The sequence below is a fragment of the Symphalangus syndactylus genome, chromosome 9, assembly GCF_028878055.3.
Source record: "Symphalangus syndactylus isolate Jambi chromosome 9, NHGRI_mSymSyn1-v2.1_pri, whole genome shotgun sequence".
Taxonomy (NCBI): Eukaryota; Metazoa; Chordata; class Mammalia; order Primates; family Hylobatidae; genus Symphalangus; species Symphalangus syndactylus.
In genome coordinates this window covers 43,795,159-43,822,621 of record NC_072431.2, presented here as the reverse complement: position 1 = coordinate 43,822,621, position 27,463 = coordinate 43,795,159, and the positions used below count along the sequence as shown (strand labels likewise).

General features: G+C 37.3%; 1 protein-coding gene across 4 annotated transcripts in view; it reads right to left on the bottom strand.

The window, feature by feature from the left end:
- Positions 1–26,593, bottom strand: part of ACVR1C (activin A receptor type 1C) — a 97,186-nt gene extending 70,593 nt beyond the window's left edge. For 3 of the 4 annotated variants that reach the window (XM_055292064.2, XM_055292066.2, XM_055292067.2), the window contains exon 1: positions 26,301–26,593. In XM_055292064.2, the coding sequence (XP_055148039.1) occupies positions 26,301–26,373 (73 nt within the window). In that variant the 5' untranslated portion in view covers positions 26,374–26,593. Of the gene's footprint in view, positions 1–10,386; positions 10,574–26,300 lie in introns of those variants that run through there. The other variant, XM_055292065.2, reaches the window with a different exon arrangement.
- Between the last annotated feature and the right edge of the window lie 870 nt (positions 26,594–27,463).

Here is a 27,463-nt window from a genome sequence, read left to right as displayed (position 1 = left end):
CTCTGAGGTATGGGAATAAAGATGATTTTTACATTTTTCAACACTTTTTCCTAATTTCCTATAAAGAATATATTAATATGCTGTAATCAGGGATGAAAATTATTTTGTTAAAGTCATTTCTTGTTCCATCAAAGTATTTAGTTCACAGGGAGTAGCTAAACATATCACAGAGACATCTTCAGTCATCTTTTCAGCAAAGGTCTCTAAAATAATCCTGATGGTGGGGTCTGGGTAAACACCCACAGGTTTGACTGCCATACTACACCATAGCTACAGCAAAACTGTTTTCAAGTCCAAAAATTGGAATTTGTGGTCTGAAATAGGCTAGCATACTTGAAAGCAGGGCTGTCCCTGAAAATTCAGATACATCATCATCATAAAATGACTCCTACGCTACATGGAAACTTACCTGATCTCTGGGACATAAATAAGACTAGCCTAGCTTGATGATCTTTCTATAACTTTTCCTCTTACCTTTTAATTGTTGAGAGAGGGTTACAACAGACACAGTGACTATCCCTGACTGAAGAAAATAATCAAGAAAATGCTGACTGCCCACTATGTGCACGGCACTGTACTCAACAAAGGGTACCTCTAATCTGACTCAGCAAAATAGGTTTGTTAACACATTAATGATCCTCTGTAGAGACTGCAGATGCAAGCAAAATTCTCCATAAGCAAGCTTAATTCTATAGTAAAGCGAGAAAAGGAGCCCAAGTAGCCCATAAGTGTTCTCCTGTAGGTGATAAATGGCCTTTCAAGTCCAACCAAGTGCTTTCACCTAAAAGAACAGGTGAGCAAATGTTGCATTTACAATGAGCTTTATTGGTGTACGGATAATGTCCCTGACTGCAATTTCGTTTGCTAAGAGAAGAAATCACTATTCCATGTTAACAAATTAAACATAACCTAATTTATCCTAATTTGATTTCATTTCTATCTACTTAAGACCATTTTGCAGAATGAAGATTACACAGACAAAAAACATTTTAATATGTACAGAAATTCCTTACTTTCAAAGAAGTTATAAAACATGGGTAAATTTTAATTATTTGTAATTTTAAAATATTTCTATTGAATTAATGTTATAACTGCACATGGCAAAAAAAATAGTATAAGAAGAATTTAAAAGAAAAACATCCATCTAGTGACCCACATCTCCCCACTCTCACTTCCCAGAGGTACCCACGTTTAACTATTGTTGTTATTCTTTGGGACATTATGTTAGGACATTAATTCTAAAAATATAACTGATTAACCAATTTGAAACATAATCTGCTGACTTCCTGATCTGTATGACTTCTTAGTTTATCTATAGGATCTCCAATTTGGGGAGGAGAGCCAGGTTTATTGAGATGTAATTTACATATAGCAATTATTACAGTAACTATTTTAGTGTAGTTGTATGAGTTTTGACAACTACAGTTCCATAATCCCTCTTGCCAAACTTATACTACTTTTTAGACATTTTCTCTCTCTGTCCCAACTGCTGGCAAGCAGTGATATTTTCTGTTCCTATACTTTTGCCTTCTTCAGAATGTCAAACGAATGCAGTCTTTTGAGTCTGGCTTTTGCATTTGGTTTAAGGCATTTGAGATTTATTCACCATGTTGCACACATCAGGAGCTTTTTTGAATGCGTATACAACCATTTGTTTATCCATTCATCCATTAAAAATCCATTAAAGGACATTTGGTTTTTTCCCGTTTTTCTGGATTAGAAATAAATCTGTAATAAACATTAATATACTGTTTTTATGTAGTTTTATTTCTCTTTGCTAAATATCTAGGAGTGGGATTACTATTTTGTATAGAAGGTGTACATTTAACTTTACATAGAATTGCCCAAGTGTTTTCCAAAGGGCTTGTATCATTTTACATTTCCACCAGTAATGTATGAGAGTTCCAGTTACTTATATATTTTGTCCACTTCTTACTGAGTTGTTTCCTTAATATTGAGTTCTGAGTATTCTTTATATTTTTTGGATACAAGTGCTTTATAAGATATGTGTTTTGCAAACATTATTTCCTGGCCTGCATCTTGTCTTCTCGTTCTCTTAACAGCATCTTTCAAGGAACAGAAGTTTGTAATTTTGATGAAGTCTAATTTATTCAATATTTTTCTTTTACAGATCATGCTTTTAGTACCCTCATCTAAGAAATGTTGCCTAACCTAAGATCAAAATGTTTTCTTCTATGTTTTCTTTTAGAAGTTTGTATAGTTTAGATTTTATTCTTAGGTCCATTTTAGTTAATAGTTGTAAACATGCAAGAGATTTTGATGTTCTTATTTATTTATTTTTGCTTATGAATGTACCCATGTAATTTGTTGAAAAGGCTATTCTTTCTCCCTTAAATTGCCTTTATAATTTTATCAAAAAAATCAATTGACATATATATATATGTGGGTCTATTTCTGGTTATTCTATTCTGTTGATCAATGTGCCGCTCCTTTTGTCAATACCACACTGTCTTAATTATTGTAGATTTATAATGAATCTTGAAATAGGTACTACGAGCATTCCAACTGTGTTCTTGTTTTTCAAAACTGACTTGGGTATTCTCATTCCTTTGCCTTTCCATGTAAATTTTAGAATCACCTTGGTGAATTCTACATAAATTCCTGCTGAGATTTTGACTGAAACTTTGCAATCTATAGACAAATTTGGAGAAAATTAATAAACTGACAACACTGAGCAATTGATTCTGTGAATATAGTACAATATGCCCTCAATATCTGTAGGGAATTTGTTCCATGACTCCTGAGGATATCGAAATCCATGGATGTGCAAGTCTCTTATATAAAACGGCATAATATTTGCTTATAACCTATGGACATCCTCCCCTATACTTCATTTTACTTTTATTTAAATATTTATTGACACATAATGTCTTATGAGGTACATATCAGTGTTTGTTACATGCATAGAATGTATAATAGTCAAGTCAGGGTATCTATCACCTTGAGATTTATCATTTCTATGTGTTGGTAACATTTCAAGTACCCTCTTCTAGCTACTTTGAAATATACAACATATTGTTGGAAAGTACAGTGCCCCTAATCTGCTATCAAACATTAGAACTTATTTCTTCTAAATAATTACATGTTTGCACCCATTGACAAACCCCTCTTCAGCACCCCCTCCCACTTTCCCTCCTTCCCAGCTTTTGGTATCTATCATTCTATTCTCTATGTTCATGAGAGCAAGTTTTTTAACTCCCACATATGAATGAGAACATATGGTATTTGTCTTTCCATACCTCACTTATTGCACTTGACAAAATGACCTCCAGTTCCATTATGTTGCTGCAAATAACATGGTTACATTCTGTTTTATGGCTGAACAATATTCCATCATGTATATATATCACATTTTCTTTATCCATTCATCCACTGATGGACACTTAGGCTGAATCCACAATGTAGGTTTTGAGTAGTGCTGTGATAAACATGTGAGTGCGGGTATCCCTTTGATATAGTGATTTATTTCCTTTGGATAAATACTCAGTAGTGGGATTGCTGGATTGAATGGTAGTTCTAATTTTAGTTTTTTAAGGAATCTCCGTGTTGTTTTCCATAGTTATTGTACTAGTTTACATTCCCACCCACAGTGTATAAGAGTTCACTCTTCTCCGGATACTTTGCCAGCATCTGTTGTTTTTGTCTTTTTACTAATAGCCTTTCTAACTGGGATGAGATGATATCTCATGGTGGCTTTGATTTGCATTTCCCTGATGATTAGTGATGTTGAGCATTTTTTTCATATACCTGTTGGCCATTTGTATGTCTTCTTTTGAGAAATGTCTATTCATAATCTTTCCCCATTTTTAATAGGAGTGTTTGTTTGTTTGTTTGTTTTTACTATTGAGTTTTGGTTCATTTTATATTCTCAATATTAGTCCCCTGTCAAATAAGAAATTAATTAATATTTTCTTTCATTCAACAGGTTGTCTCTTCACTCTGTTGATTGTTTCTTTTGCTATACAGCAGCTTTTTTTAGTTTAATATAGTCCCATTTGTCTATCTTTGTTTTTGTTGCTTGTTCTTTCATGGTCTTAGCCATAAAATCTTTGCCAAGACCAATGTCATGAAGTGTTTCCTCTGTGTTTTCTTCTAGTAGTTTTATTGTTTCTGGTTTTACATTTAAATCTGTAATCCATCTTAAGTTGTATACAGTGATTTTTGTATACAGTGAAGACTAGGGGTCCAGTTTCATTCTTCTGCATATAATTATCCACTTTTCTCAGCATCATTCATTAAAAAGGGTATCTTTTCCCCAAATGTGTATTCATGGCAGCTTTTTTGAAGATCAGTTGGCTGTAAATATGTGGATTTATTTCTGAGTTCTCTATTCTGTTTTATTGGTCTATGTGTCTATTTTTATATCAATACCATGCTGCTTGGTCACTATAGCCTTCCAATATGTTTTGAAGTCAGTTAGGATGATGTCTCCAGCTTTGCTCTTTTTGCTTAGAATTGTTTTGGTTATCTGGGCTCTTTTTTGGTTCCATATGAATTTTAGGATTCTTTTTTTATATTTCTGTGAAAAATGACATTTGGTCACTATAGCCTTCCAATATGTTTTGAAGTCAGTTAGGATAATGTCTCCAGCTTTGCTCTTTTTGCTTAGAATTGTTTTGGTTATCTGGGCTCTTTTTTGATTCCATATGAATTTTAGGATTTTTTTATATTTCTGTGAAAATGACATTAGTATTTTGATAGAAATTGCATTGAATCTATAGATACCTTTAGGTAGTATGGTCATTTTAAAAATACCTACTCTTCAGATATATGAGCATGGAATGTCTTTTCATTTGTTCACATCCTTTTCAATTTCTTTCATCAGTGTTTTTTGTTTTTTCTTGTATAGATGTTTCACATTCTTGGTTAAGTTTATTCCTATGTATTTTTGTAGCTATTTTAAATGAGATTGCCTTCCTGATTTTTTCTTAGCTATTTCATTATTGAAGTATATAAATGCTACATGTTTCTGAATGTCAGTTTTGTAGCTTGCACCTTTACTGAATTGAACAGTTCTAGGAATTTTTTTGGTGGAGGCTTTTGAGTTTTCTAAATATAAGATCATGTCCTCTGCAAAGAGGGATAATTTTATTTTCTCATTTCCAATTTGAATGCCTTTTATTTCTCATTTCCAATTTGAATGCCTTTTATTTCTTTCTCTGGTCTGACTGCTCTGGCTGGGGCTTCCAATGCTATGTTGAATGGCCATCATTAAAAAGTCAGGAAACAACAGGTGCTGGAGAGGATGTGGAGAAATAGGAACACTTTTACACTGTTGGTGGGACTGTAGGCTAGTTCAACCATTGTGGAAGTCAGTGTGGCGATTCCTCAGGGATCTAGAACTAGAAATACCATTTGACCCAGCCATCCCATTACTGGGTATATACCCAAAGGACTATAAATCATGCTGCTATAAAGACACATGCACACGTATGTTTATTGCGGCACTATTCACAATAGCAAAGACTTGGAACCAAGCCAAATGTCCAACAACGATAGACTGGATTAAGAAAATGTGGCACATATACACCATGGAATACTATGCAGCCATAAAAAATGATGAGTTCATGTCCTTTGTAGGGACATGGATGAAACTGGAAAACATCATTCTCAGTAAACTATTGCAAGGACAAAAAACCAAACACCGCATGTTCTCACTCATAGGTGGGAATTGAACAATGAGAACTCATGGACACAGGAAGGGGAACATCACACTCCGGGGACTGTTGTGGGGTGGGGGGAGCGGGGAGGGACAGCATTAGGAGATATACCTAATGCTAAATGACGAGTTAATGGGTGCAGCAAACCAACATGGCACATGGATACATATGTAACAAACCTGCACATTGTGCACATGTACCCTAAAACCTAAAGTATAATAATAAAATAAAATAAAATAAAATAAAAAAGAAAAGGAGTGGTGAGAGTCAGCATTCTTGTCTTGTTCCAGTTCTTAGAGGAAAGGCTTTCAATTTTTCCCCATTTAGTATGATGTTAGCTGTTGGTTTGTCACAGATTACTTTTATTATTTTAAGGTATATGCCTATGCCTAGATTATTGAGAGTTTTTTGTCAAAATGAGTTGTTAAATTTTATCCAATACTTTTTCTGCATCTATTGAAATAATCATATGATCTTTGTTCTTCATTCTGTTGATGTGAAGTATAACATTTATCAATTTGTGTATGTTGAATCATACTTGCATCCCTGACATAAATCCCACTTGATCATTATATGTTATCTTTTTGATGTGCTGTTAGATTCAGTTTGTTAGTATTTTGTGGAGGATTTTTGCATCTTTGTTCATCAGGGATATTGGCATGTAGATTTCTTTTTTGGTTGTGTCGTTGTCTAGGGCTATCAGGGTATTGCTGGCCTTAAAAAATGAGTTTAGGAGAATTTCCTGCTCTTCCATTTTTTCTAATAGTTTTAGGATAACTGGTATTAGATCTTCTTTATATGTTTGGTAGAATTCCACAGTGAATACGTCTAGTCCTGAGCTTTTTCTTGTTAGGAGACTTTTCATTACAACTCAATCTCACTGCTTGTTATTGGTCTGTTCAAGTTTTCTATTTCTTTCTGATTCAATCTTGGTAGGCTGTATGTTTCCAGGAATTTATCCATTTCCGCTACGTTTTTCAGTTTGTTACCTTATAGTTGTTCTTAACAGTCTCTGATGGTCTTTTGTATTTTTGTGCTATCAATTATAGTATCTCCTTGTTCACTTCTGATTTTGTGTCTTCTCTCTTTTTTTCTTAGTCTAGTTAACAGTTTATCACTTTTGTTTATCTTTTCAAAGAGCCAATTTTTCACCTCATTGATTCTTTGAATTTCTTTCTTTTTTTGTTATTTAGTTCATTTAGTTCTGCTGTGATCTTTATTATTTCTTTTCTTCTGCTAATTTGGGGTTTGGTTTGCTCTTGAGGTTCACTGAGGTGCCTTGTTAGGTTATTTGAAATCAGGTGTGTTTTTTTTAGTGTGGGCATTTATTGCTATAAACTTCTCTATTAGCACTGCTTTTGCTATATCCCACAGGTTTTGATATGCTGTTTTCATTTTCATTGGTTTCAAGACTTTTTTTTAAATTTCCATCTTCATTTCTTCCTTGACTCAATGGTTGTTTAGGGGCATGTTGTTTACTTCCCATGTATTTGTATAGTTTCCAAATTTCCTCTTGGTATTGATTTCTAGTTTTATTCCATTGTGGTCTGAGAAGACACTTGATATGAGTGTAATTTTATAGAATTTGTTGAGACTTATTTTGCAACCTAACACATGATCTCTCCTGAAGAATGTGCCATGTGTTGATGCAAAGGATGAATATGCCGCAGTTGTTGGATAGAATGTTCGGTATATGTTTGCTAGGTCCCTTTGGTCTAAGGTACAGTATAAATCCAATGTTTCTTTGTTCATTTTCTGTCTGGATAAACTGTCTAGTGCTGAAAGGGGGATGCTGAAGTCTCCCACTATTATTGTATTGCAGTCTTGCTCTCTCTCTAGAACTAGTAATATCTGCTTCATGAATCTGGGTACATACATACTTAGAATTGTTATATCTGCTTGCTGGATTTATCCCTTTAAAATTATATAATAACATTCTTTGTCTTCTTTTTTACTGTTCTTGACTTAAAGCCTCTATTATCTGATATAAGTATAACGACTCCTGTTCACTTTTGGTTTCTATTTGTGTGAAATATCTTTTTTCATCCCTTTACTTTCAGTGTATATGAGTCTTTACTGGTAAATTGCATTTCCTGTAGGCAGTGTATAGTTAGATAATTTTTTGTATCTATTCAGCCAGTCTGTATATTTCAAGTAGAGAATTTAATCCATTTCTATTCAAGGTCATTATTGATATGTGAGGTTTTGCTCCTGTCATATTGTTAATTGTTTTCCAGTTGTTTTATAAATTCGATGTTCCTTTCTTTTTCTCTTAATATTTGTCCTTGTGGTTTAGTTGTTCTGTAGTGGTCCTATCTGAGTTATTTCTCTTCCAAATTGTGTGTTTGTCGTGTCAGTGAGTTTTATACTTTCATGTGTTTTCATGATAGTAATCTTTTTCATGATGGTTGTCTTTTTGCTTCCAGGTTTAGGACTCCCTTGAGAATTTCTTATAGTGGTGATAAATTCCCTCAGCATTTGCTTGTCGAAGAAGGACTTTATTTCTCCTTCATTTATGAAGGATATTCTCACTGGATATAGTTTCTAGTCTATCGGTTTTCTTCTTTCAGCATTTTAAATATATCATTCCATTCTCTTGTGGCCTATAAAGTTTTTGTTGAGAATTCAGCCTTCAAAAAGATAGGAGTTCTTTTATAGGTGACGAGATACTTTTGCTGTTTCTAGAATTCTCTTTTCTCTTTGACTTTAGACAGCTTGATTATAATGTACCATGAAGAAGACATTTTTGCATTGTATCTGTTTGGGGATCATTGGGCCCTGTATTTGAATGTCTAAATCTCTTGCTAGACTTGGGAAAGTTTTCATCCATTATTTCATTGGATAGGTTTTTAAACCCTTTTGGTGTCTCTTCGCCTTCTGGGATACTAATAATTTGTATACTTGGTCCCTTTATTGTGTCCCATATATTATGAAGACTTTGTTCATTCTTTTTTATTATTTTATCTTTGTTTTTGTCTGACCAGACTTTTTTGAAAGACGTGTCTTCAAGTTCTGAGATTATTTCTTCTGCTTGATCTAGTCTTTTGTCGAAGCTTTCAAATGTATGTTGTATTTCATTCAGTAAATTCCTCAGTTCCAGGATTTCTTATTATATCTTTGGTAAATTTCTCATTCATATCCTGAATTGTTTTACTGATTTCTTTGTACTATTTTTCAAAGTTCTGTTGTATCTCACTGAGATTCTTTAAACTCAACAATTTGAATGCTTTACCTGGGATTTGTAGAATTCCTTTTTGATTGAGATATGTTGCTAGAGAATTATGTTCCCTTGAAGGTGTCATATGTCCTTGCCTTTTAATGTTTCTTGTGTTCTTACATTGATATCTGCACACCTGGCATAACAGTTACTTCTTCCAATTTTTCAAATTTCCTTTTGTAGGAGAGGACTTTTTCCTAAAGATGTATCTATGACATTGTTTGGGTAGGGCCCTTCCTCTTTGATTTTGGGTGCATGCAGTAGTGTAGTCTCTGTATAACTTTTTTGCGGTAAACATCATCAGTGGTATCTGTGATTTCCTCAGTGAGTTAGAGTATGGTTATGAGTGGAGGCTGTGGTGAAGTTGTGCTGATGACAGGAATTCCAGGTGGGTCAGTCTTTAGGCACGAGTGGTGGCAGCAGTGGGCTGAGCATGCCTGTCGTTAGACCCAGGGTGGCATATGTTGACTGTGATGTTAGTGGGTCCAGGTGGGTCCATTCTTGGGCCTCCAGGTAGCTGCTTGGGATGCTGGCAGGGTGGGTAGGCTTGTTGTGGGCAATGGCAACAGCAGTTGTGGGACAACTTTCTGGGTCCTGAGCAGTGTGTGCTGGTGTTGGCAGTATCTGTGATGGGCTGAGTAGGCCAGTCTCCAGGCTCCTAGGTGGCATGTGTGGGTATATTTTGTCAGTGGTGTTGACAGCAAGCTGGGTGGGCCAGCTCTTAAAGTTCCTGAGGGAAGTGCACAGATGCCAGAGGTGGTGAAATGGGCAGGGTGATCCCCAGGTTCTCAGGTAGCATGCTTGGGCTCTGTGGTTGTGGTGCCAGGGTGGGCAAGTCTGACCTTGGTCCCCTGGTGATATGCAGGGGCATGGGCTGTAGTAGACAAGGTGAGGTAATCTGTGGTGAAGGGTGTGGAGAACATGACTCCAGGACTCATTCTAGAGCAGAGCATTCATGCTATTGGGATAAATGGAACTGCTTTTATCAGTCCCCTGTGGGTAGCTCTCAGGGTCTGAGAAGTGCACACTTGGTCTCTGGCAATAGCAGTGGCCACAACAATGTGGGGAGCCTGTATTCAGGCCACACACTAGAGTACAGAGGCTGTGCTCCTGGTGTGGGCAAAGTTGGTGACCACAATCCCAAACAGGGAGCTCTTAGGTTCTGGGTAGCACTTACTTCAGCTCCTGGCTGCAGGAGTGACTGCAATGTTTTGGGGGGTTAGTGGGGAGGGACCCTGCCCTCCATGCATGGGCCCCAAAACAGAGGCTACGTTGAGAGTGGGGCTCAGTCACCACTCAGCCCCAGACAGGCAGCTCCAAACAGGCAGCCCACCCCAGCCTCTGGCAGCAGCAAGGGCAGCTGTGTTGCAGTGGTATGAGTGAGGGACAGGACCCCACTCTTCTAGGTGCTAGCCTGAGCACAAGGGCCACGTTACCAGAGGGAACAGGGTTGCTACTCCCAGTCCATCAGCACTCAGGCTCACCCACCTCAGCTCCCAGTGGCAGCAACTGCTACAGCAGTGTGTGGAGTTGGGAAGGGGTCCCACTCTCTGACTGCAAGCCCAACGACAGAGTCCATGCCACTACTGGGGACAGGGTTACTTCTCACAGCCGCAGACAGGGAACTCTCAGGCTATGGAAAGTATACACTCTGGTTTCCTTTGTGCCAGGAGCCACCTCCTTGGTGTGCTGCACAGTTCCTTCCCCGGACAGTAGTACTACTCCATGTGGACTAGAGTACTAAAGACCACACAACACCTTTGGGTCCAGCCAGCACTGTGCCCCTGTAGCCCTTTAGCTAGACACTGGGGAATGTCAGTGGAAGCTTCCAGAATGTAGAACTATAGGGGCTATGGTTACCAGGGCAGGATGAATCCAAGTGACAGCAGAACTCTCACAATTATTTCATTTTGCAGCTGCTTAGGTCTCAGGGATGTGTGTGACCCAGTACAAGTTCCCTGTCTAGTGTAATGTCCCTGCAGAGTCTCTAAATCATTGTCCATGTTAGTCTAAGGGTTCGTACAGGTAGAAGAGCTCTCCCATGGCAACAGTCTAGTGGGGATGTGGACTGCTAAGGGTCTCTCACTTACCCATTCCCTGCAATAGGAAGCCCCTCTGGGCTCCCAGCCAATCTTAGTCGCTGGCTGCTCACTTCCTTTTTCTTCCGTGTCTCAGTTGTTTCCTGTGACTTTTCTGTTGATCTCCAGTGATCTCTCCTAGATGTTCTATTCAAGGTGTGATTATCTCTTTGCAATTTTGGTTCTTCTTTCTGGGGAGGGTGAGTGTCTAATGTCCCTAGTCAGCCATCTTAACTCCTCTATACTTTAAATAATCTCTAGATTACTTATAATACCTAATGCTATATAAAGAGTTTTAATACTATATTGGTTTTTTATTTACATTATTTTTATTGTTGTATTGTTAATTTTTGTTGTTTTTTTCCAAATATTTTCAATCTGCCGTTGATTGAATCTGCAGATGTGAAACCCACAGATATGGAGGGCCAACTGTATAGGATTCCATTCATCTAGGTTTACTTTAAATTATTTCAACTGTGTTTTATAGTTGAGTGTTGTCATCTGGTTTTAAATGCATCTGTTGATATTGTCATATGGTTTTTCTTTAGTCTGCTGAAATGGTAAATTGAAATATTAGATTTTTGAATGTTGAACCAGGCTTGCATTCTTAGGACAAACTCCACAAGAAAATAAAGTATTATCCTGTTGTTATATTTTTGTTCAATTTAATAACATTTTATTGAGGATTTTTGCATCTCTATGACAGATACTGGTCTATAGTTTTCTTTCATTGTGATGTCTTTACCTAGTTTAGGTTTCACTGTAATACTGGTTTCATAAAATGAGCTGAAAGATGTTCCCTCCACTTGCACATTCTGGAAGTTTATGTAGAATAGACATTATTTCTTCCTAAAAATTTTGATAGAATTCATCAGTGAAGTAATGTGAAATTAGAGACATTTTGTTAGAAGTTTTCAAGCTTTGAGCTATAAAATGAATGTCTTTAATCTCTTTAGGACTATTCAGGTTATTTATTATTTCTTGATTAGTCTTTGGAAGTTTATATCTTTCAAGGAATTTGCTCATTTTACCTAAATTTTTTAATTGTGAACAAAATGCAATATTCCCTTATTTTTAGTTTTATGTCTGTGGGGTGGATAGCAATGTTCTTCTTTCATTTCTAACATCAGTAATTTGTGTATTCCCTCTATTTTCTTTGTAAATCTTGCTAAGGTGAATCACTTTGACCTATGAGTATTTAGAAGTTTGTTGCTTAATAAGTTCCTGTTGTTGATTTCTCATTTGTTTCCATTATATTCAGAGAATATATTCTGTGTACTTTAATTTTTAAAAAATTTATTAGGTTTGTTCTATGCCCCCACAATATGGTCTATCTTGGCTAATATTCTATGCACACTTTAAAATATGTGTATTCTGCTGTTGTTAGTTGGAATGTTACATAAATGTCAATTAGGTCAAATTAGTTAAAATTATTTTTTAGATTTTGTATATCCTTTCTAAAGTTTGGTTTATTTATTCTATCAGACATGAGAGAGGAGTTTGAAGACTCAAAATATAATTAAAGATGTGTCTATTTCCCTTTCAGTTCTATCCATTGTTGTTTCATGCATTTTGGAGCTCTATGGCTAGAAGCATACACAACATTATGATATCTTGTCAGTGAAGTGATATTTCTATCACTGTGGAATATCCCTTGCAGCATCTTATCTTTTGATGTCTATTTTGTTTGTTATTAATATAGTCACCTCAGCTTTCTTATAGTTAGTGTTTGCATGGTATAATTTTTTCCATAGTTTTACTTTCAATCTATTTGTCTCTTTATATTTAAAGTGCATTTCTTATATTAAAGTGGATTTCTTACGACAGCATATAGATCTTGCTTTTTTACCCAGTCTGACAATCTCAGTCTTTTCACTGCTATACTTAAACCAATTACATTTAGTGTAATTATTGGTATAACTGAATTGAAATCTACAATATTGTTCATTGTTTTCCATTCATTGTTTTTGATCCCTTGGATATTTTACCCTCATGCTTTTGGATTAATTGAATATTTTTATTCCATTTTATTTACATTATTAGCTTATTATTTTTACCATTTTAAAAATACTTTTAAGAGATGCCCTTGCAGCTGGGCACAGAGGTTCACACCTATAATACCAGCACTATGGGAGGCCAAGGCAGGAGGATCACTTGAGGCCAAGAGTTCAAGACCAGCCTGAGCACTGTAGTGAGACCCTGTCTCTACAAGTAACAATAATACAAAAAAAATACACAAAAAGTAGCCAGGTGTGGTGCATGCTTTTGAGGTTTTTGTGGGTTTTGTCTGTTTGTTTTGAGATAGGATTTCACTTTGTCAGCCAGGTTGGAGTGCTGTGACATGATCATAGCTCACTGCAGCCTTAACCTCCCGAGCTCAAGCAATTCTCCCACCTCAGCCTCCCCAGTAGCTGGGAGTACAGGTGTGCACAAGCATACCTGGCTAATTTTTTTCATTTTTTGTAAAGACATGGTCTTGGTATGTTGCCTAGGCTGGTCTCAAACTCCTAGGCATAAGTAATCCTTCCATCTTGGCCTCCCAAAGTGCTAGGATTACATAAGTTCTTATTTATTGGAAAATGTCTATTTCTCTTTCATTTAAAAAAACTTCATGTAGTATGGAATACTGGGTTGGCTATTTCTTACTCACTGCATTTAAAGTTGTCACTTTATTGCAATAGGACTGTTCTCGTAAAAAAATTAAAAATTAAAAAAAATAAAGTCCCTTCATTGGTTTGTGTTTTGCAGTTTCTGCTAAGAAGTCTGCTGCAATTCTTAACTTTGTTCCTCTTTATGTTAAGAGGTATTTTTTAATGCAAGCTGCCTTCAAGATTTTCTATTTATCTTTGAATGTCATCAGTTAGAATATGATGGATATGGTCTATTGGTGTAGGGTTTGGGAGGAGAGAAATTTGTCTGGATTGGGCTCTCCGAGCTTCTGTGCTTGGTGGTTTGATGTCTTTCATTATATCTGGAAATTATTAACCAATATCTCTTCAACTATTTCTTTTGTCCCATTCTCCCTTTGTTTCCTTCTAGCATTCCATTTACACATATGTTATATTACTTGATATTACCCCATACCTCTTGGATGCTCTGTTGGGTCTTTTCACTCCTCCCTCTTTATTACCTCTGGATGCTTCCCTCTTTAGTGTAATGGCTTTAAACAAGTATAAGTACACTATTATATGGTAATTTCTAGTGATCCATCTTCAAATTTATGATTCTTTCTTTGGCTGTGTCAGGTCAATTGATGAGCACACCAAAGGCATTTTTTATTTGTTTTTCATATTTAGCATTTCCTTTTGACATTTTCTTACGCTCTCTACCCTTCTACTGAAATGCTACAACTGTTCATGCACATTTTCCACATTTTCCACTACAGCTTTTAGTCATAGTTATTTTAAATTCCTTGCCTAATAGTTTTAAAATCTGCATCATATCTAAATCAGGTTCTATTGAGTGCTCTGTCACTTGTGAATAGGGATTTTTCTTAAGTATCTCCTCATAATTATTGGTTGATGTAAATATAACTATACTATTGGTAAATTTAATGATACTATTATAAGGTCTTTACACTAAAACTGGAGGTGTCAGGGTAAAGAGAGAAGCTTGAAGTAAGAAGGTTGAAGTGTCAGGCGTGAAGAGTAATGAGTGAAATGACACGGTATTGATTCAAAAGGAACATTAAGAAAGAATACAGTTAAACATAGAGCAACCAGTTAAAAATAATAATTAGGAGAGAGAGTTAAGAAATCCATAAAGAAAGTAAAATGAAACACTCAAAAAAATTACTAGTCAAAAAGAGGGCCAAAAAAGAGGAACAGAAGAATGATAAAAAGAAAAATAAATAGCAAGATGGTAGGCTACCAATTACTATACTAATTGTTAATGGACTAAACACCTTAATTACTGTCTGAGTGTTAAAAGGTAAAAGTTAAGAACTAACAATATGCTGTGTACAAAGGATGCACTTTCGTTATAAAGACACTGATAGAAAGTAAAGGGAAAAAACACATCAAATACTAAACATAAGAAAATTGGCATGGTTATATTACTATTAGAGTAGACTTCAAGACAAAGAGTACTACTGCAATAAAGAGGGACATCTTATATTAATGAAATAGTCATTGCATCAGGAAGGCATGGAAATTGTAAATGTGTACGTGCCTAAGTGTTTCAAAATATATAAAATAGAAACTAATGGAACTAAAGGGAGAAACAGACAAATACATAAGTATAGCTGCTCACTTCTCTCAGTAAGAAATATAGATGATGAGAACAACACTATCAATAAACCTCACCTAATTGGCATTTACAAAACAATACACCCAACAGCCAAAACTAATCTATGGTGGAATAAAGAACAGCAGATGCCTTTGGGAGTACCGCATTGAGGAATAGCTGGGTAGAGACATGAGGGAGCTCACTGTGATGATGTTTATCTTTAATATCCTGAAAAAGATTAGGTGAATGTATCTCTCAAAATTTCATGATTACACACAAAAGACTTGTGAATGTCATTATATATAAATATTTTATTCAAAAAGAAAAGTGTTGAACTCTGTGTAATAATATGCATGCTGAAGTATTTCAAAGGAAATATACTGCTATGTGTAATTTACTTGGAGATGCATCAGAAGATAACATATATTAATGGATAGAAGGATGGATAAATGGATATATATGTGATAAGGCAAATATAATAAAATAATAATGGTATAATCCAATTGGTCAGTATATGGGCGATAACTAAAATTCTTTTAATTCTAGTGTATATTTGAAGCTTAAAAATAAAACTTGGGAGGAAAAGTAAAGCAAAATCAAACTTTCCCTAAACAAAAATTAACTAGAATGTGTTGCTATCAGAACTGAACTACAAAAATTGAAGGAAGATCTTCAGGTTGAAAGAAAATGACAACAGATATAAACTTTGATTTATACAAAGTAATGAAGAGTACTAAAAGTGATAAATAGGTGGGTAAATGTAAAATAGTACATTCATTTTTAAAATTTCTTTAAAGGTAATACGTAAAGCCAAAATAATAACTATAAGTTTCAAGGTTTGCAAAATATTTAGAAGTAAAATATATGAGATTAACAGCACAAAAGACAAAGAGAGGGAAATGGAGGCTTATAATGGTAAGGTTCTTAAATAAGCTATGGTAATATTATCAATTTTGGAACAATCACTAAAAATAAAGAGGCATAGCTTAGAAACTAATAGTGAAAATAATATATAAAGCTAATATAAGACAGGATTAAAAAAAGCAGGACCCAAACATATGCTCTCTCTATAAGAAACCCAATTTAAATGTAAAGATATATATGAGTTAAGCATAAAAGAATGGAAAATTTATAACATGTAGACTTTTAGCACAAGAAAACTGGAATAACAGAGTAACTATATCAATAGTTTAAAAAAGTAGATAAATATTAACCATAAGAAAGGTGGGATAGTTATATTAATATCAACAGAGTGGATCTCAAGGCAAAGCATATTACCAGTAATAAAGATAAGCATGTCATAATAACAAATATTACCAGGGATAAAGTAAGAGTTTTCCCAATCACAAGTAGGAATCAAGAGGACATAATAATCCTAATTGTGTATGTACCCAAAAACAAAATATTCAAATATAGGAAGCAACAATTAGAAAAAAACAAAAAAAGGAAATACATAAATCCACAAGTAAATTAGAGATGTCAACAATCCTTTCTCAATAGCTGGTGAAACAAGAAGACAGAGAATCAGTAAAGATAGAAAAGACTTCAATAACACTGTCTAGCAACTTGACCTAAATGACACTTACAGAACACTCCACTCATCCAAAGTGGAATACATAGTATTTTCAAGTACATATGGAGTATGCACGAGGTCAGACATATGCCAGGCTATAAAACAAACACAAATGAATTCAAAATAAATGAAATCATATAGATTATGTTATTTCATCCCAAATGGATTTAAAGTAGAATTCTATAAGAAAAAAAGCTCTGAAAATTACTAAAATATTCGGCAGTTAAATAACAGACATCCAAATAACACACAGGCGGCTCCAAAAAATTACAAAGGAAACTAGGAAATATTTTTAACTCAGTATAAATAAAAACACAATATCACAATTTATGGATGAGCTGAAGCAGTTGCTGAGAGGAAAACTTAGAAGTTAAATACTTATATTAGAAAAGAAGAAAGGTCTTAAATTAATAATTTAATGTGGGTCAGCAAACTATGGCCCATTGGCTATAAATAAGGTTTTACCGAAATGCAGCAACACCTATCTGTTTATGTATTGTCCGTGGCTGCTTTCGTACTACAAAGGCAGAGTTAAGTGGATGCAACAGTGACTATTTGTTTCATAAGCCTAAAATAGGATAAACTCTGACCCTTTGAGAAAATGTTGCCAACACTTGATATAATGTACCTGCTAAAGAACCTGGAATAAAAAGCAATAAGTTAAACCTCAAGTAAGTAGATGAAGAAAATAATGAAGAGAAGAAAATAATGAAGAGAAGAAAATAACTGAAAACAAACAGAGAAAATAAATAAAACCAAAAGCTATTTATTTGCAAGAAATCAATAAAATTGATAAACCTCCAGCTAGACTGATCACGGTAAAAGGAGAGAAAATTCAAATTCCCTATTTCAGAAATATTAAAGGGGCCATCACTACAAATCTTATAAATATTAAAAGGATAATAAGGAAATATGGCAAAAAAAAAACTTCAAGGTAATGGCAATATCCAAAGCATAGTTGAGTAAAAGCCATTCTGGGGAACATCATCTTGATTTGGCACAATAACTCTCTATACTTCTAAAGGGGTCCAGTTGTTTTAATGAAGTCAACTTTCTTCTCTCTACAAAAGGGAATGCCTTTTAATAGAACATAGCTAAAGAGTAGCTGTAGGAAATAAAGATTTTCAAAAAGAGTTTCATTCAGTTACATATTTATTATTCTATAAGGATCTTCTGCTAATTATGTAATTATTCTGTATTCAACCTGTCAAATTTTGTGTAATGTCTATTTTCTGGTAATACAAATGACAGATTGCAAGTAGAATTTAAGTGAGAACACAATCTCACCATGACTATCAGAGCAAGCAAATGTCCACAGAGTAGAATTTTTACTCTTGGAGAACGAAAATGGAGATGATAGAGAAAAAAAAGATTAACTTCCAGGGGAGTAGGCCAGGAAAATGCCATCAGATAAAGTTGTAAGACATGATTAGTTAATACTCTTTAATATATTTTGGCTCTGTTGTAAAACAATCTGGTTTTTTTAAGCTGTATTAATCTGGATTACCAGTTTCTAAATTAACATCTCTTGGATACGTATGCATTAAAAAAAACTAAATATTTGTTGTTTTTAATTATTTTTTTAATTGACACATAATTGTATATATTTATGGGATACAATGTGATATTTTGATACATGTATACAGTGTCCAATGATCACAACAGGAGAATTAGCATATCCACCACCTCAAACATTTATCATTTCTTTATGTTAAGAACATTCAAAATCTGGTCTTCTAGCTATTTGAACATGTCCACATCCTGATGAATTAGATTTTTTTCACGTCCTTTTTTTGATCATAGAGTCTTTATTTCAGTCAATTATGGAGTTGCATAAAAAAAAGGAAAAGGTACTTAATCAATATGCAGAGACGTAGCACCCATCCCTGTCTTTTTATTAACCATGAGATAAGAATGACAAAATAGATTGGGAGAAAATGTGTGTTTCACTTTCAAAATGGGAGCATCCTAATGATTTTCTTGAAGTGAAAAGTTTAATGAAAAAGTGGATTGATCTAATTTGGGATGTTTAAGTCATTGGCAAATTTAAATTGTTTTAAAAAAAATAATAATAAGCCAAGCTCTTGAGTCATACCGAGTGAATCACCCATGAATTCTTGAGATTAATTTAAAACAGCTCCAAAGAAACAGTATCTTTGCATGCCTACTGTCTAAAAGACAGAAGAGAACAAGAGAAAGGAGAAGTTATTCTAGAGGAAAAAAAGTGAAGAATCAGGACATAGCAGAGCCGTGTTAGCTTGGCTGGCCAATCAGAGCAGTGAATTCGAGGGGCACATCATAAGACAATGGTAGCCCCTGAGAAGGAGCAAAGTGTTGGCTTCTATGGAAATAAGGTCTTCCTTGTCTGTTTCATACTCCCACTCACCTCCTCCATCCTTTTACTTTTTACTGGATCCCTAAGTAGGAGGAGTAGTGATTTGTATTGTTCGGGTTTCAGGGAACCAAGTGGCCCACATGCTTTAGGGATTCAGCTTTCAAAGAACAAGAAAAACAAGGGGCTCATGGTCATGGCTATGTCTTCCTTCTTTTCCACAGCAAGTGTGGGAAGGGTACAACCTGCTTCCTTGGTAGAAGAGATCCCGCCACCTGTTTCCACAGACTTTCTACTTTTTCCCTCACTTAGCAGTTGCCCCTGAAATTATTGCCTGGAACTCTTGCCAGTTTCCATGAGACCTGGACTAATGTGAGGTATTATAAATAGAGGTCCCTTGCTCCACAGCCTCTATGGCTTCATTTTGCCCGGACTGAATAGCCTTTCAATGGTTTCCTGGAGTTAGGATACAGGGTTTGAGTTTATCACAGCTCCTCTAGCTTTATCCTTGGGCTATTTAGTTGTTGAAAAGAAGAGCATATTCAAGTTTTCCATGCAACTGGGGACAAAAGCTCCAGGTAATAAGAAAAAGTTACTTTGCCTTGTTTCACCTCCTTTTTCTAGATGTCACCTCTTAACTGAAGATGAGACTCAGAAGATAGCGTTTGGGTATTCCTAAGTCCCATTAGCAAAAGAGTCATTTCTGTATCATTTATGAACATATCCCAATTTCTTAAACATACTATCCCAATTTCTTCAACAATGTAAGGATAAATCTTGAGATTTTGACTATTGACTGTGAAAAATGTAAGACTTAGAAGACCAAAGCAATGGAAAACCAAGAAGATACTATAAGGTATAACTAATGACGTTCTTCGCAGAAATGGAAAAAAAAAATCCTAAAATTTATATGGAACCACAAGAGACCCAGAATACCAAAGCTATCCTAAGGAAAAGGGACAAAACTGGAAGAATCACATTATCTGACTTCAAATTATACTACAGAGCTACAGTAACCAAAACAGCATGGTACTGACATGAAAACAGACACATAGACCAATGCAACAGAATAAAGAACCCAGAAACAGATCCACACACCTGCAGTGAACTCATCTTTAACACAGGTGCCAAGAACATACACTGGGGAAAGGATAGTCTCTTCAATAAATGGTCCTGGGAAAACTGGATATCCATATGCAGAAGAATGTAAGTAGACCCCTATCTCTTACTATATACAAAAAAAGTCAAATCAAAATGAATTAAAGACCTCAAACTATGGAACTACTACAAGAAAACATTGGGGAAAATCTCCAGGACATCAGTTTGTGCAAAGATTTCCTGAGTAATAGCCCACAAGCACAGATGCCCAAAGCAAACATGGACAAATGGGATCACATCAAGTTAAAAAGATTCTGCATGGTAAAGGATACAATTAACAAAGTGAAAAGACAATCCACAGAAAGAGAGAAAATATTTGCAAACTACCCCTCTCACAAGGGATTAATATCCAGAATATATAAGGAGCTAAAACAACTCTGTAGGGAAAAAAATCTAATGATCCAATAAAAAAAATTGGCAAAAGATTTGAATGGTCTTTTCTCAAAAGATGATGTACAAATGGCAAACAGCACATGAAAAGGTGCTCGACATCACTGATCATCAAAGAAATGCAAATAAAAACTACAGTGATATCATCTCACCCCAGTTAAAACGGCTTACATTCCAAAGACAGGCAGTAATGAATGCTGGCAAGGATGTGGAAAAAAGCGAACACTTGTACAGTGTTGATAGGATTGTAAATTAGTACAACCACTAAGAAGAACCCTTTGGAGGTTCCTCAAAAAATTAAAACTTGAGCTACCATATGATCCAGCAATCCCACTGATGGATATAACCCAAAAGAAAGAAAATCAATATATGGAAGAGATCTGCACTTCCATGTTTGTTGCAGCCCTATTTACAATAGCCAAGATTTGGAAGCAACCTAACTGTCCATCAACAGATGAATGGATAATGAAAATGTGGTATATATACACAATGGAGTACTATTCAGCCATAAAAAAGAAGGAGATCCAGTCATTTTCAACAACATGGATGGAAGTGGAGATCATTTTGTTAACTGAAATAAGCCAGGAACAGAAAGACAAACATGACATGTTCTCACTTATTTGTGGGATCAAAAATCAAACTCATGGTCAGAGAGAATAGAAAGATGGTTAGCAGAGGCTGGGAAGGGTAGTAGGGGGTTGAGGGGGAGGTGGGGACGGTTAATGGGTACAAAAATATGGAAAGAATGAATAGGACCTACTATTTGATAGCACAATAGGGTGACTATAGTCAGTAATAATTACATATTTTAAAATATACAATGTAATTGGATTGTTTGTAACTCAAAGGATAAAATGCTTGAGGGGATGGATACCCCATGTTCCATGATGTGCTTATTTCACACTGCATGCATGCATCAAAACATCTCATGTACCCCATACACATATATATATATCTCTACTATGCAGCCACAAAAATTTTTTTAAATAATTAAAAATTTTTTAATGATAAGGTATAATACATAGTACACTCTTTATGCTTAGAATTTTTCCCTTGTTTTGTTCTGTTTACTAATTATATTTGAAAATTAATTCTCTTGTTCTATTACTTATTAAAATAAACTCTTTATATATATGTCAACATAATCTGAGCTTTTTAATGATCCATGCTGGCAGTTGTCCATTTATAGGACACTACAGATCTCAAATTGAAGATAACATTAATCATTTGGTAGGTCAAGACTAAGCTAGAGCAGGAACTAAACAGCTTCAGGATGATATTTATGTATCCAAGCCCCTTCCCTAAAATCTTGTCATTGTTCTCTTAGGAACATGCTCTAAAACTTCAAACTATTATCAGAATAACAGGCCCACAGGGCTCAGCAGCCTCCCTATTCCTGCCTCTATCCAATCTCCTCTCCTCTTAACCTTATTTACGGCAAGAGATGCAAGTAGTGCCAAGAAAAGTACAACAAAGTGGGTCTTGGCTACTGCCTGAAAGCATTTCCCCTAAAAGAGAAGCATGAAAGTTTATTCAAAAGGAAACTACTCCAAAACTGCATCTGAAAATAACCACTTCCAAAATACAGCAAACTTGGGAAAAACCAACTGCTTTCATGCAACAATCAAGGGAATCAAGAGTTATTCTTGTTTTTTTCACCCATATTTTCATGTCTAGATACTCATGTAGGATTGGGGAAAGCTAGGTATCCTTTCAGGTTCACACAGAAGAAGAGAGATATCCTGCGCAGAGTTGGGAGTGACACATTGGGAGATGCACATGAAGACGGTAACGGAGCTAGAACAGGAGAGGTTTTTAGAGATGAGGACTAGAAAATAGGTCTTCACTTCTCTTTTTAATAAAAGAGCCAGAAATACATGCATCAGGAACAGTTTATCTCAAAACAGGACTTCTTTTATGTTGGTTTGCAAGATAAAAGTACAGAACACCCAGTTAAATTGGAATTACACAGCAATTAATTTTTAATATACTTGTGTTCCATGTCATACTTGTGACACACTTATACTAAAGAGGTATTCATTGTTTATCTCAAATTCAATCTAACAAGGTATTCTCTGCATTATTTGCTAAGTCTGTGGCTCTACTTAATGCATCTTTGGAAAGTTATCAGTAAATGCCCTTGGCTCTCAATTTTTTATCATCAGTCCAGATTTATACCCTGAACTTCAGACCCAGAAAACCAATTTCTTACTTGACATCTCCATTTCAGCATCTGAGAGGCATTTTAAACTCAACATATCCAAAACTGAGCTCCTGTGATGTGTCAGCACCAACCCTTCTCTCCCCAGACCAGCTTTTCCTGCAGTCTGCCCCACCCCAATTAAGGGTCCATTCTTCCATTGCTTGAGTCAAAAATGTAGTGTCATCCTTAGCTACTCACTTTCACACCTCAAAGTCCTTTATTTTTTGTATGAGTTTAGCAATTCAGAGGAAATCTCTAAGCATAGTTTCTCCTGGGCCAGAGATGTCTTCCTTGGAACCAGGGAGCCTCTTGCCACATCTGTGTCAATCAACCGATAAATGACTATGCTTCAAGAAGGGCAAAGGTGGCCACACCTTTTGCATTTATAAACTCAGTCAGCCCTGAGCTTTCACTTTCACTTCCAGCAACACTGTGGAAAACTCTTAGTGGAAACTGCCAACTATTGTTTGCGGTGGGGGTGAGGGGGTGCAGGGGGGTGGGGGGGGAGAATTTCATTACTTGAAACCCTCACTCTCGCCCTGGTTATTAAGGAAATATTCATTCCATTTTTGGAGTAACAACATACGGCTTTCTGGACTCTTAATAATCCTTTCTGGACCAGAGGACAAAGGAGTTTCAAGAAATTAGAAGAGAATGCACAATATGTAAATCTATGTAACATCCAAATCACAGCTTCAAAGTAGAGAACTCCAGGACATTTTCTGCCACTTCTTTTTTGGGTACACATGATGAATGTTGTGAAGCTATGTCAGGTCTCTCTTATCAAACATCAATCAAGGCATCCAGAACCTACATAATCAGAGCAACTTAGAGGAGCCTGAGTTTTTCGTTTCTCTTGTTTTTAGAGACGGTGCCTCACTGTGTCACCCAGGCTGGAGTGCAGTAGTGCGATCATGGCTCACTGCAATCTTGAACTCCTGGTCTCAAGCAATTCTCCTGTCTCAGCCTCCCAAGTAGCTAGGACTACAGGTGTGTGCCACCAGAACTGGCTAATTGTTTTTAAATTTTTTGTAGAGACGGCGTCTCACTATGTTGCCTGAGCTGGTCTTGAACTTGCTGGCCTCAAGCAGTCCTCATGCCTCGGCCTCCCAAAGTACTGGGATTAGAGGCGTGAGCCACTGCACCTGGCCAGCCTGATTTTTTTAATTCCAGTCCAGACCAATAAATCGTTTTTCTAAGTCTCTACCCGCTGTTATCTTCTGAGATTCTCAAAAAGGAGCAATGGACACCCCTAAGGTGACAACAATGTGGGGAATGAGCAGCCAAAATAAAAAAGGTTTACTGGTTTATCATGTGTTCAGATATTTAAAGTCCCAGGCCTGCTCTGCAGATCCAGATGAAAGGTGGTGCCTTCTGCCACACAGTTTCACTGACTATGTCATTACATCAAGAACAACTTCTCATATAACATTCCAACAATGGCAAGTACATGTCATAAATGGCCAACATGACTAACAGTGTAATTTGTAAAAGTGACCAGGTAAAAATACAGTTGGCTAACCATGTGATAAAACCAATTGAAAAAGTGAAAAGCAAAACAAAACTACCTTGAATCTTTCTACTAAATAGCCAGAGATTTATATAAAGTTAAGAATAAATACTGTAAGTAGCAATATACATTGTTAACGTGGGACACAGAGGGGTAAAGACTTCTTAAGGAGATTTGAAAATGATCGCACTTGACATAGAAAAGCTTTTTGTAAAAGTTCAACTTCAATAAACACGTCTCTACTATATTATTCCATATCACGCATTTTTCTTAGACTTCAAATTTTAAGTGAGCGACTTTGAATGGATTATCTTTTTTTATTTTTTGCATATTTCAATGTCAAAAGTTTCCATGCCTTTTCAGGAACATGAGGCATGTTGCTATGCTCAAGGTCTCTGAAATTTTCTAAAGATTCTGGGTATACAACAAAATATATCCTTGAAGCTACATTAAAAAAATAATTGAATCTGTTTTGTAAAAATGTGTGCAGCCAAGTTATCAGCTCCTCCAAATAAAAAGAGTTGTAGAGACAGCCTCCAGAGGCAGTTTCACCTCATCAAAACTGTGATATCTTGAAGACTTTTTTTTTGTAAACTCCATTAAATTGTCAAGAGCACTTTCAGTATCCCAAGTTAGCAGAGTTTTCACCCATTTTTTTAAGACTTTCCCATAGTTGGTTTTCTCCCACTTATAAATTAACTCTAAATGCAAATATTTCACTTTATCCCATCATCTTTCCGACAGTCTTGGGCTGTTTTCCTAAAAGATAACTGAAATGCTTTAATCCTCAGATTTTGTTGATTAATCCTTTTCAATAATCAAATTTATATTTGAATATTGTATTTAGTGATTCTCTCAGGCCATCTGAAACACTGAAATCTGTAGATGACAGCAATCGTATCATTCAAATCATTCTCTTGCACATGTCACTAAGAGGAAAACGACCCACCATGAATACAGCTATTAATGTCAAACAGATTGTCATCTGGGAAAACAAAATGCATCAAAATCAGCTTCGGACAAAACACAGCTCTATGGGAAAACACCAGATTTTTATGTGCAAATGTCTTCAATGTCTGATAGAAATTTTTAAAGAATGAGTTAGCAAAGAATCTGCTCCTCCTCTGCATAATCCAGGACAATGTAATGAAAATAGTTTTCGAGGCAAAGGGCTTTTAGTCACAGCACATTATGATTTTACCAAAGATGCATTTGCCCCACTTTCTAGTAAACATTATAAAGAAACGTCTGGCTTCTAGATTGGGTAGAGGGCTCTATTTAGCCTATCAAGGCACAGACCTGTTATAAACTCTGGGGCGCTTGCCAGAATTTTTTTCCCCAGGAACTCTGAGTAAAGATCGTACCTCGAAAGCAATGTGCGTTGCAAACCACACAGATTTAAGCTCCCACTCTCGCCTCCATAGCTTGGCATCTGCGGCTTTTGGGGTATTCCCCGCCTCCTAAAACTCAGACTAAATCACCACCTCCCACCACCACCATGCCATCATCCTTAGCAGCTCTCAGGGGCTTAACACAGCGTGCGTCCGACGCACACCTGCAGCCCTCCCGGTCCCTGCAGGGTGAACCCAGCTCCCAGCCATGCGCGCACCCACAAACGCTCTCCTATTTTCTCCGCTGCAAACTGCCCACAAATTAGTCACCCACCTCACCCCTACTACTTACTCCCCCACGTCCCTGCTGCCTTTTCCCTCTTCCGGGTGGCTTCGTCCCCAACACACCTGTCTACCCCTACGGCTGCCAGACGTCAGGTGCCCACGCTGCACCCTATCCCGCGCCCCCTCAATCCGACTGGCGCTTCCCCGTCCGCCCCGAAGGTCAGTTTGCTCGGAGCACCCGCCGTCCCCCACCCCCGTGCCCACCTGCAGACCTCCTCCCAGCTCCGGGCGTCGGGAGAGAAACCAGCACCGTACCTGCCGAGAGCTCGGCGGCCGCGGCGAGCAGCAGGAGAGCCTGGCGGAGCGCTGAGCAGAGCGCCCGGGTCATCGCCACCAGGCGGCCGCGCCGGGGCTGCGAGGCCCCAGAGCAGAGCGAGGCAGCCGGGGCAGCACGGCCCGCTTTGAAGTTCCCGGGCCGCCGGAGGGGAGCGCGGCACCGACACCCTTTTGAAGTGCGCGGTTGGCTCTAGTCAGTGTGGGCGCCCCCCTCCCCGGCCGCCCCCATCCCACGCCCCCCGCGGCTGGCGGTGCGCGGCGCTCCTGCCACTGGCCCCGCAGCCGGGCGGGGAGGGGGTGGTGGGGCGGGCGGCAGAGCCCGCCCCTGCCGCGCCTCCGCCCCCTGCGCCCTCTCGCAGCCGCCCGGGCCTGCTGCTGCAGGGCAGTCAGGCAAAGGCGGCCCTGTGCCCTGCAGTGAGATCGCCCAGAGCTGGGGCGAATAAAGAGGTGGCGTGGGGAAGCGGCGCGGAGCCTCCGGGACTAGATACTCAGGAATGGGGCTTCGCACGGGAGGAAAAGCCCCACTGAGACTTTAGGGAAACTTCAATTACGCGGCGATTGCGCCCAGGTGATCCGCTCTATAACCTCCCGCGGAAGAGCCAGCCTCCTAGCTCTCCTGACGTTTGTTATCCAGGGTCCTTAAGTCCAACCAGGCTGCGCCGTGAGAGCCCCGCGGGCTTCCTACTCGCTTGTCCCACCCCTGCGTCCTGGCCGTTTGCGCCTCTGGGGAAGGGCGCCCTCTCTGTTCATCCCTGGAAATGACCAGTTGTCCGACTGCCTTCTGGACCTATAAGCTTTGGTTTAACAAACTTCATCTCTTCTCGGGTGCCTTTTGGGAACCCTCCCCTCTATAAATGGCAACCAAAGCTGGACCACCTGCGCCAGGTGATGTGGCCATCTACAATGTGTGACCCACGTCTGGTGGTAAAAGACCTCATCTATGGAAGATAATTTCGGCAGCTACAATTTCAGCAATTGAAGAACTAAGGGAACATACACACAAACACACACACACACACACACACACACACACACACACACGGATTAAGGGAAGCGGAAGAATTATTTAAAGTAATATATGAAAAGCTTGTTTGAGTATTGTTTAATCCCTAGAGGCTGTCAAATGGGTGTGTTTCCCATGT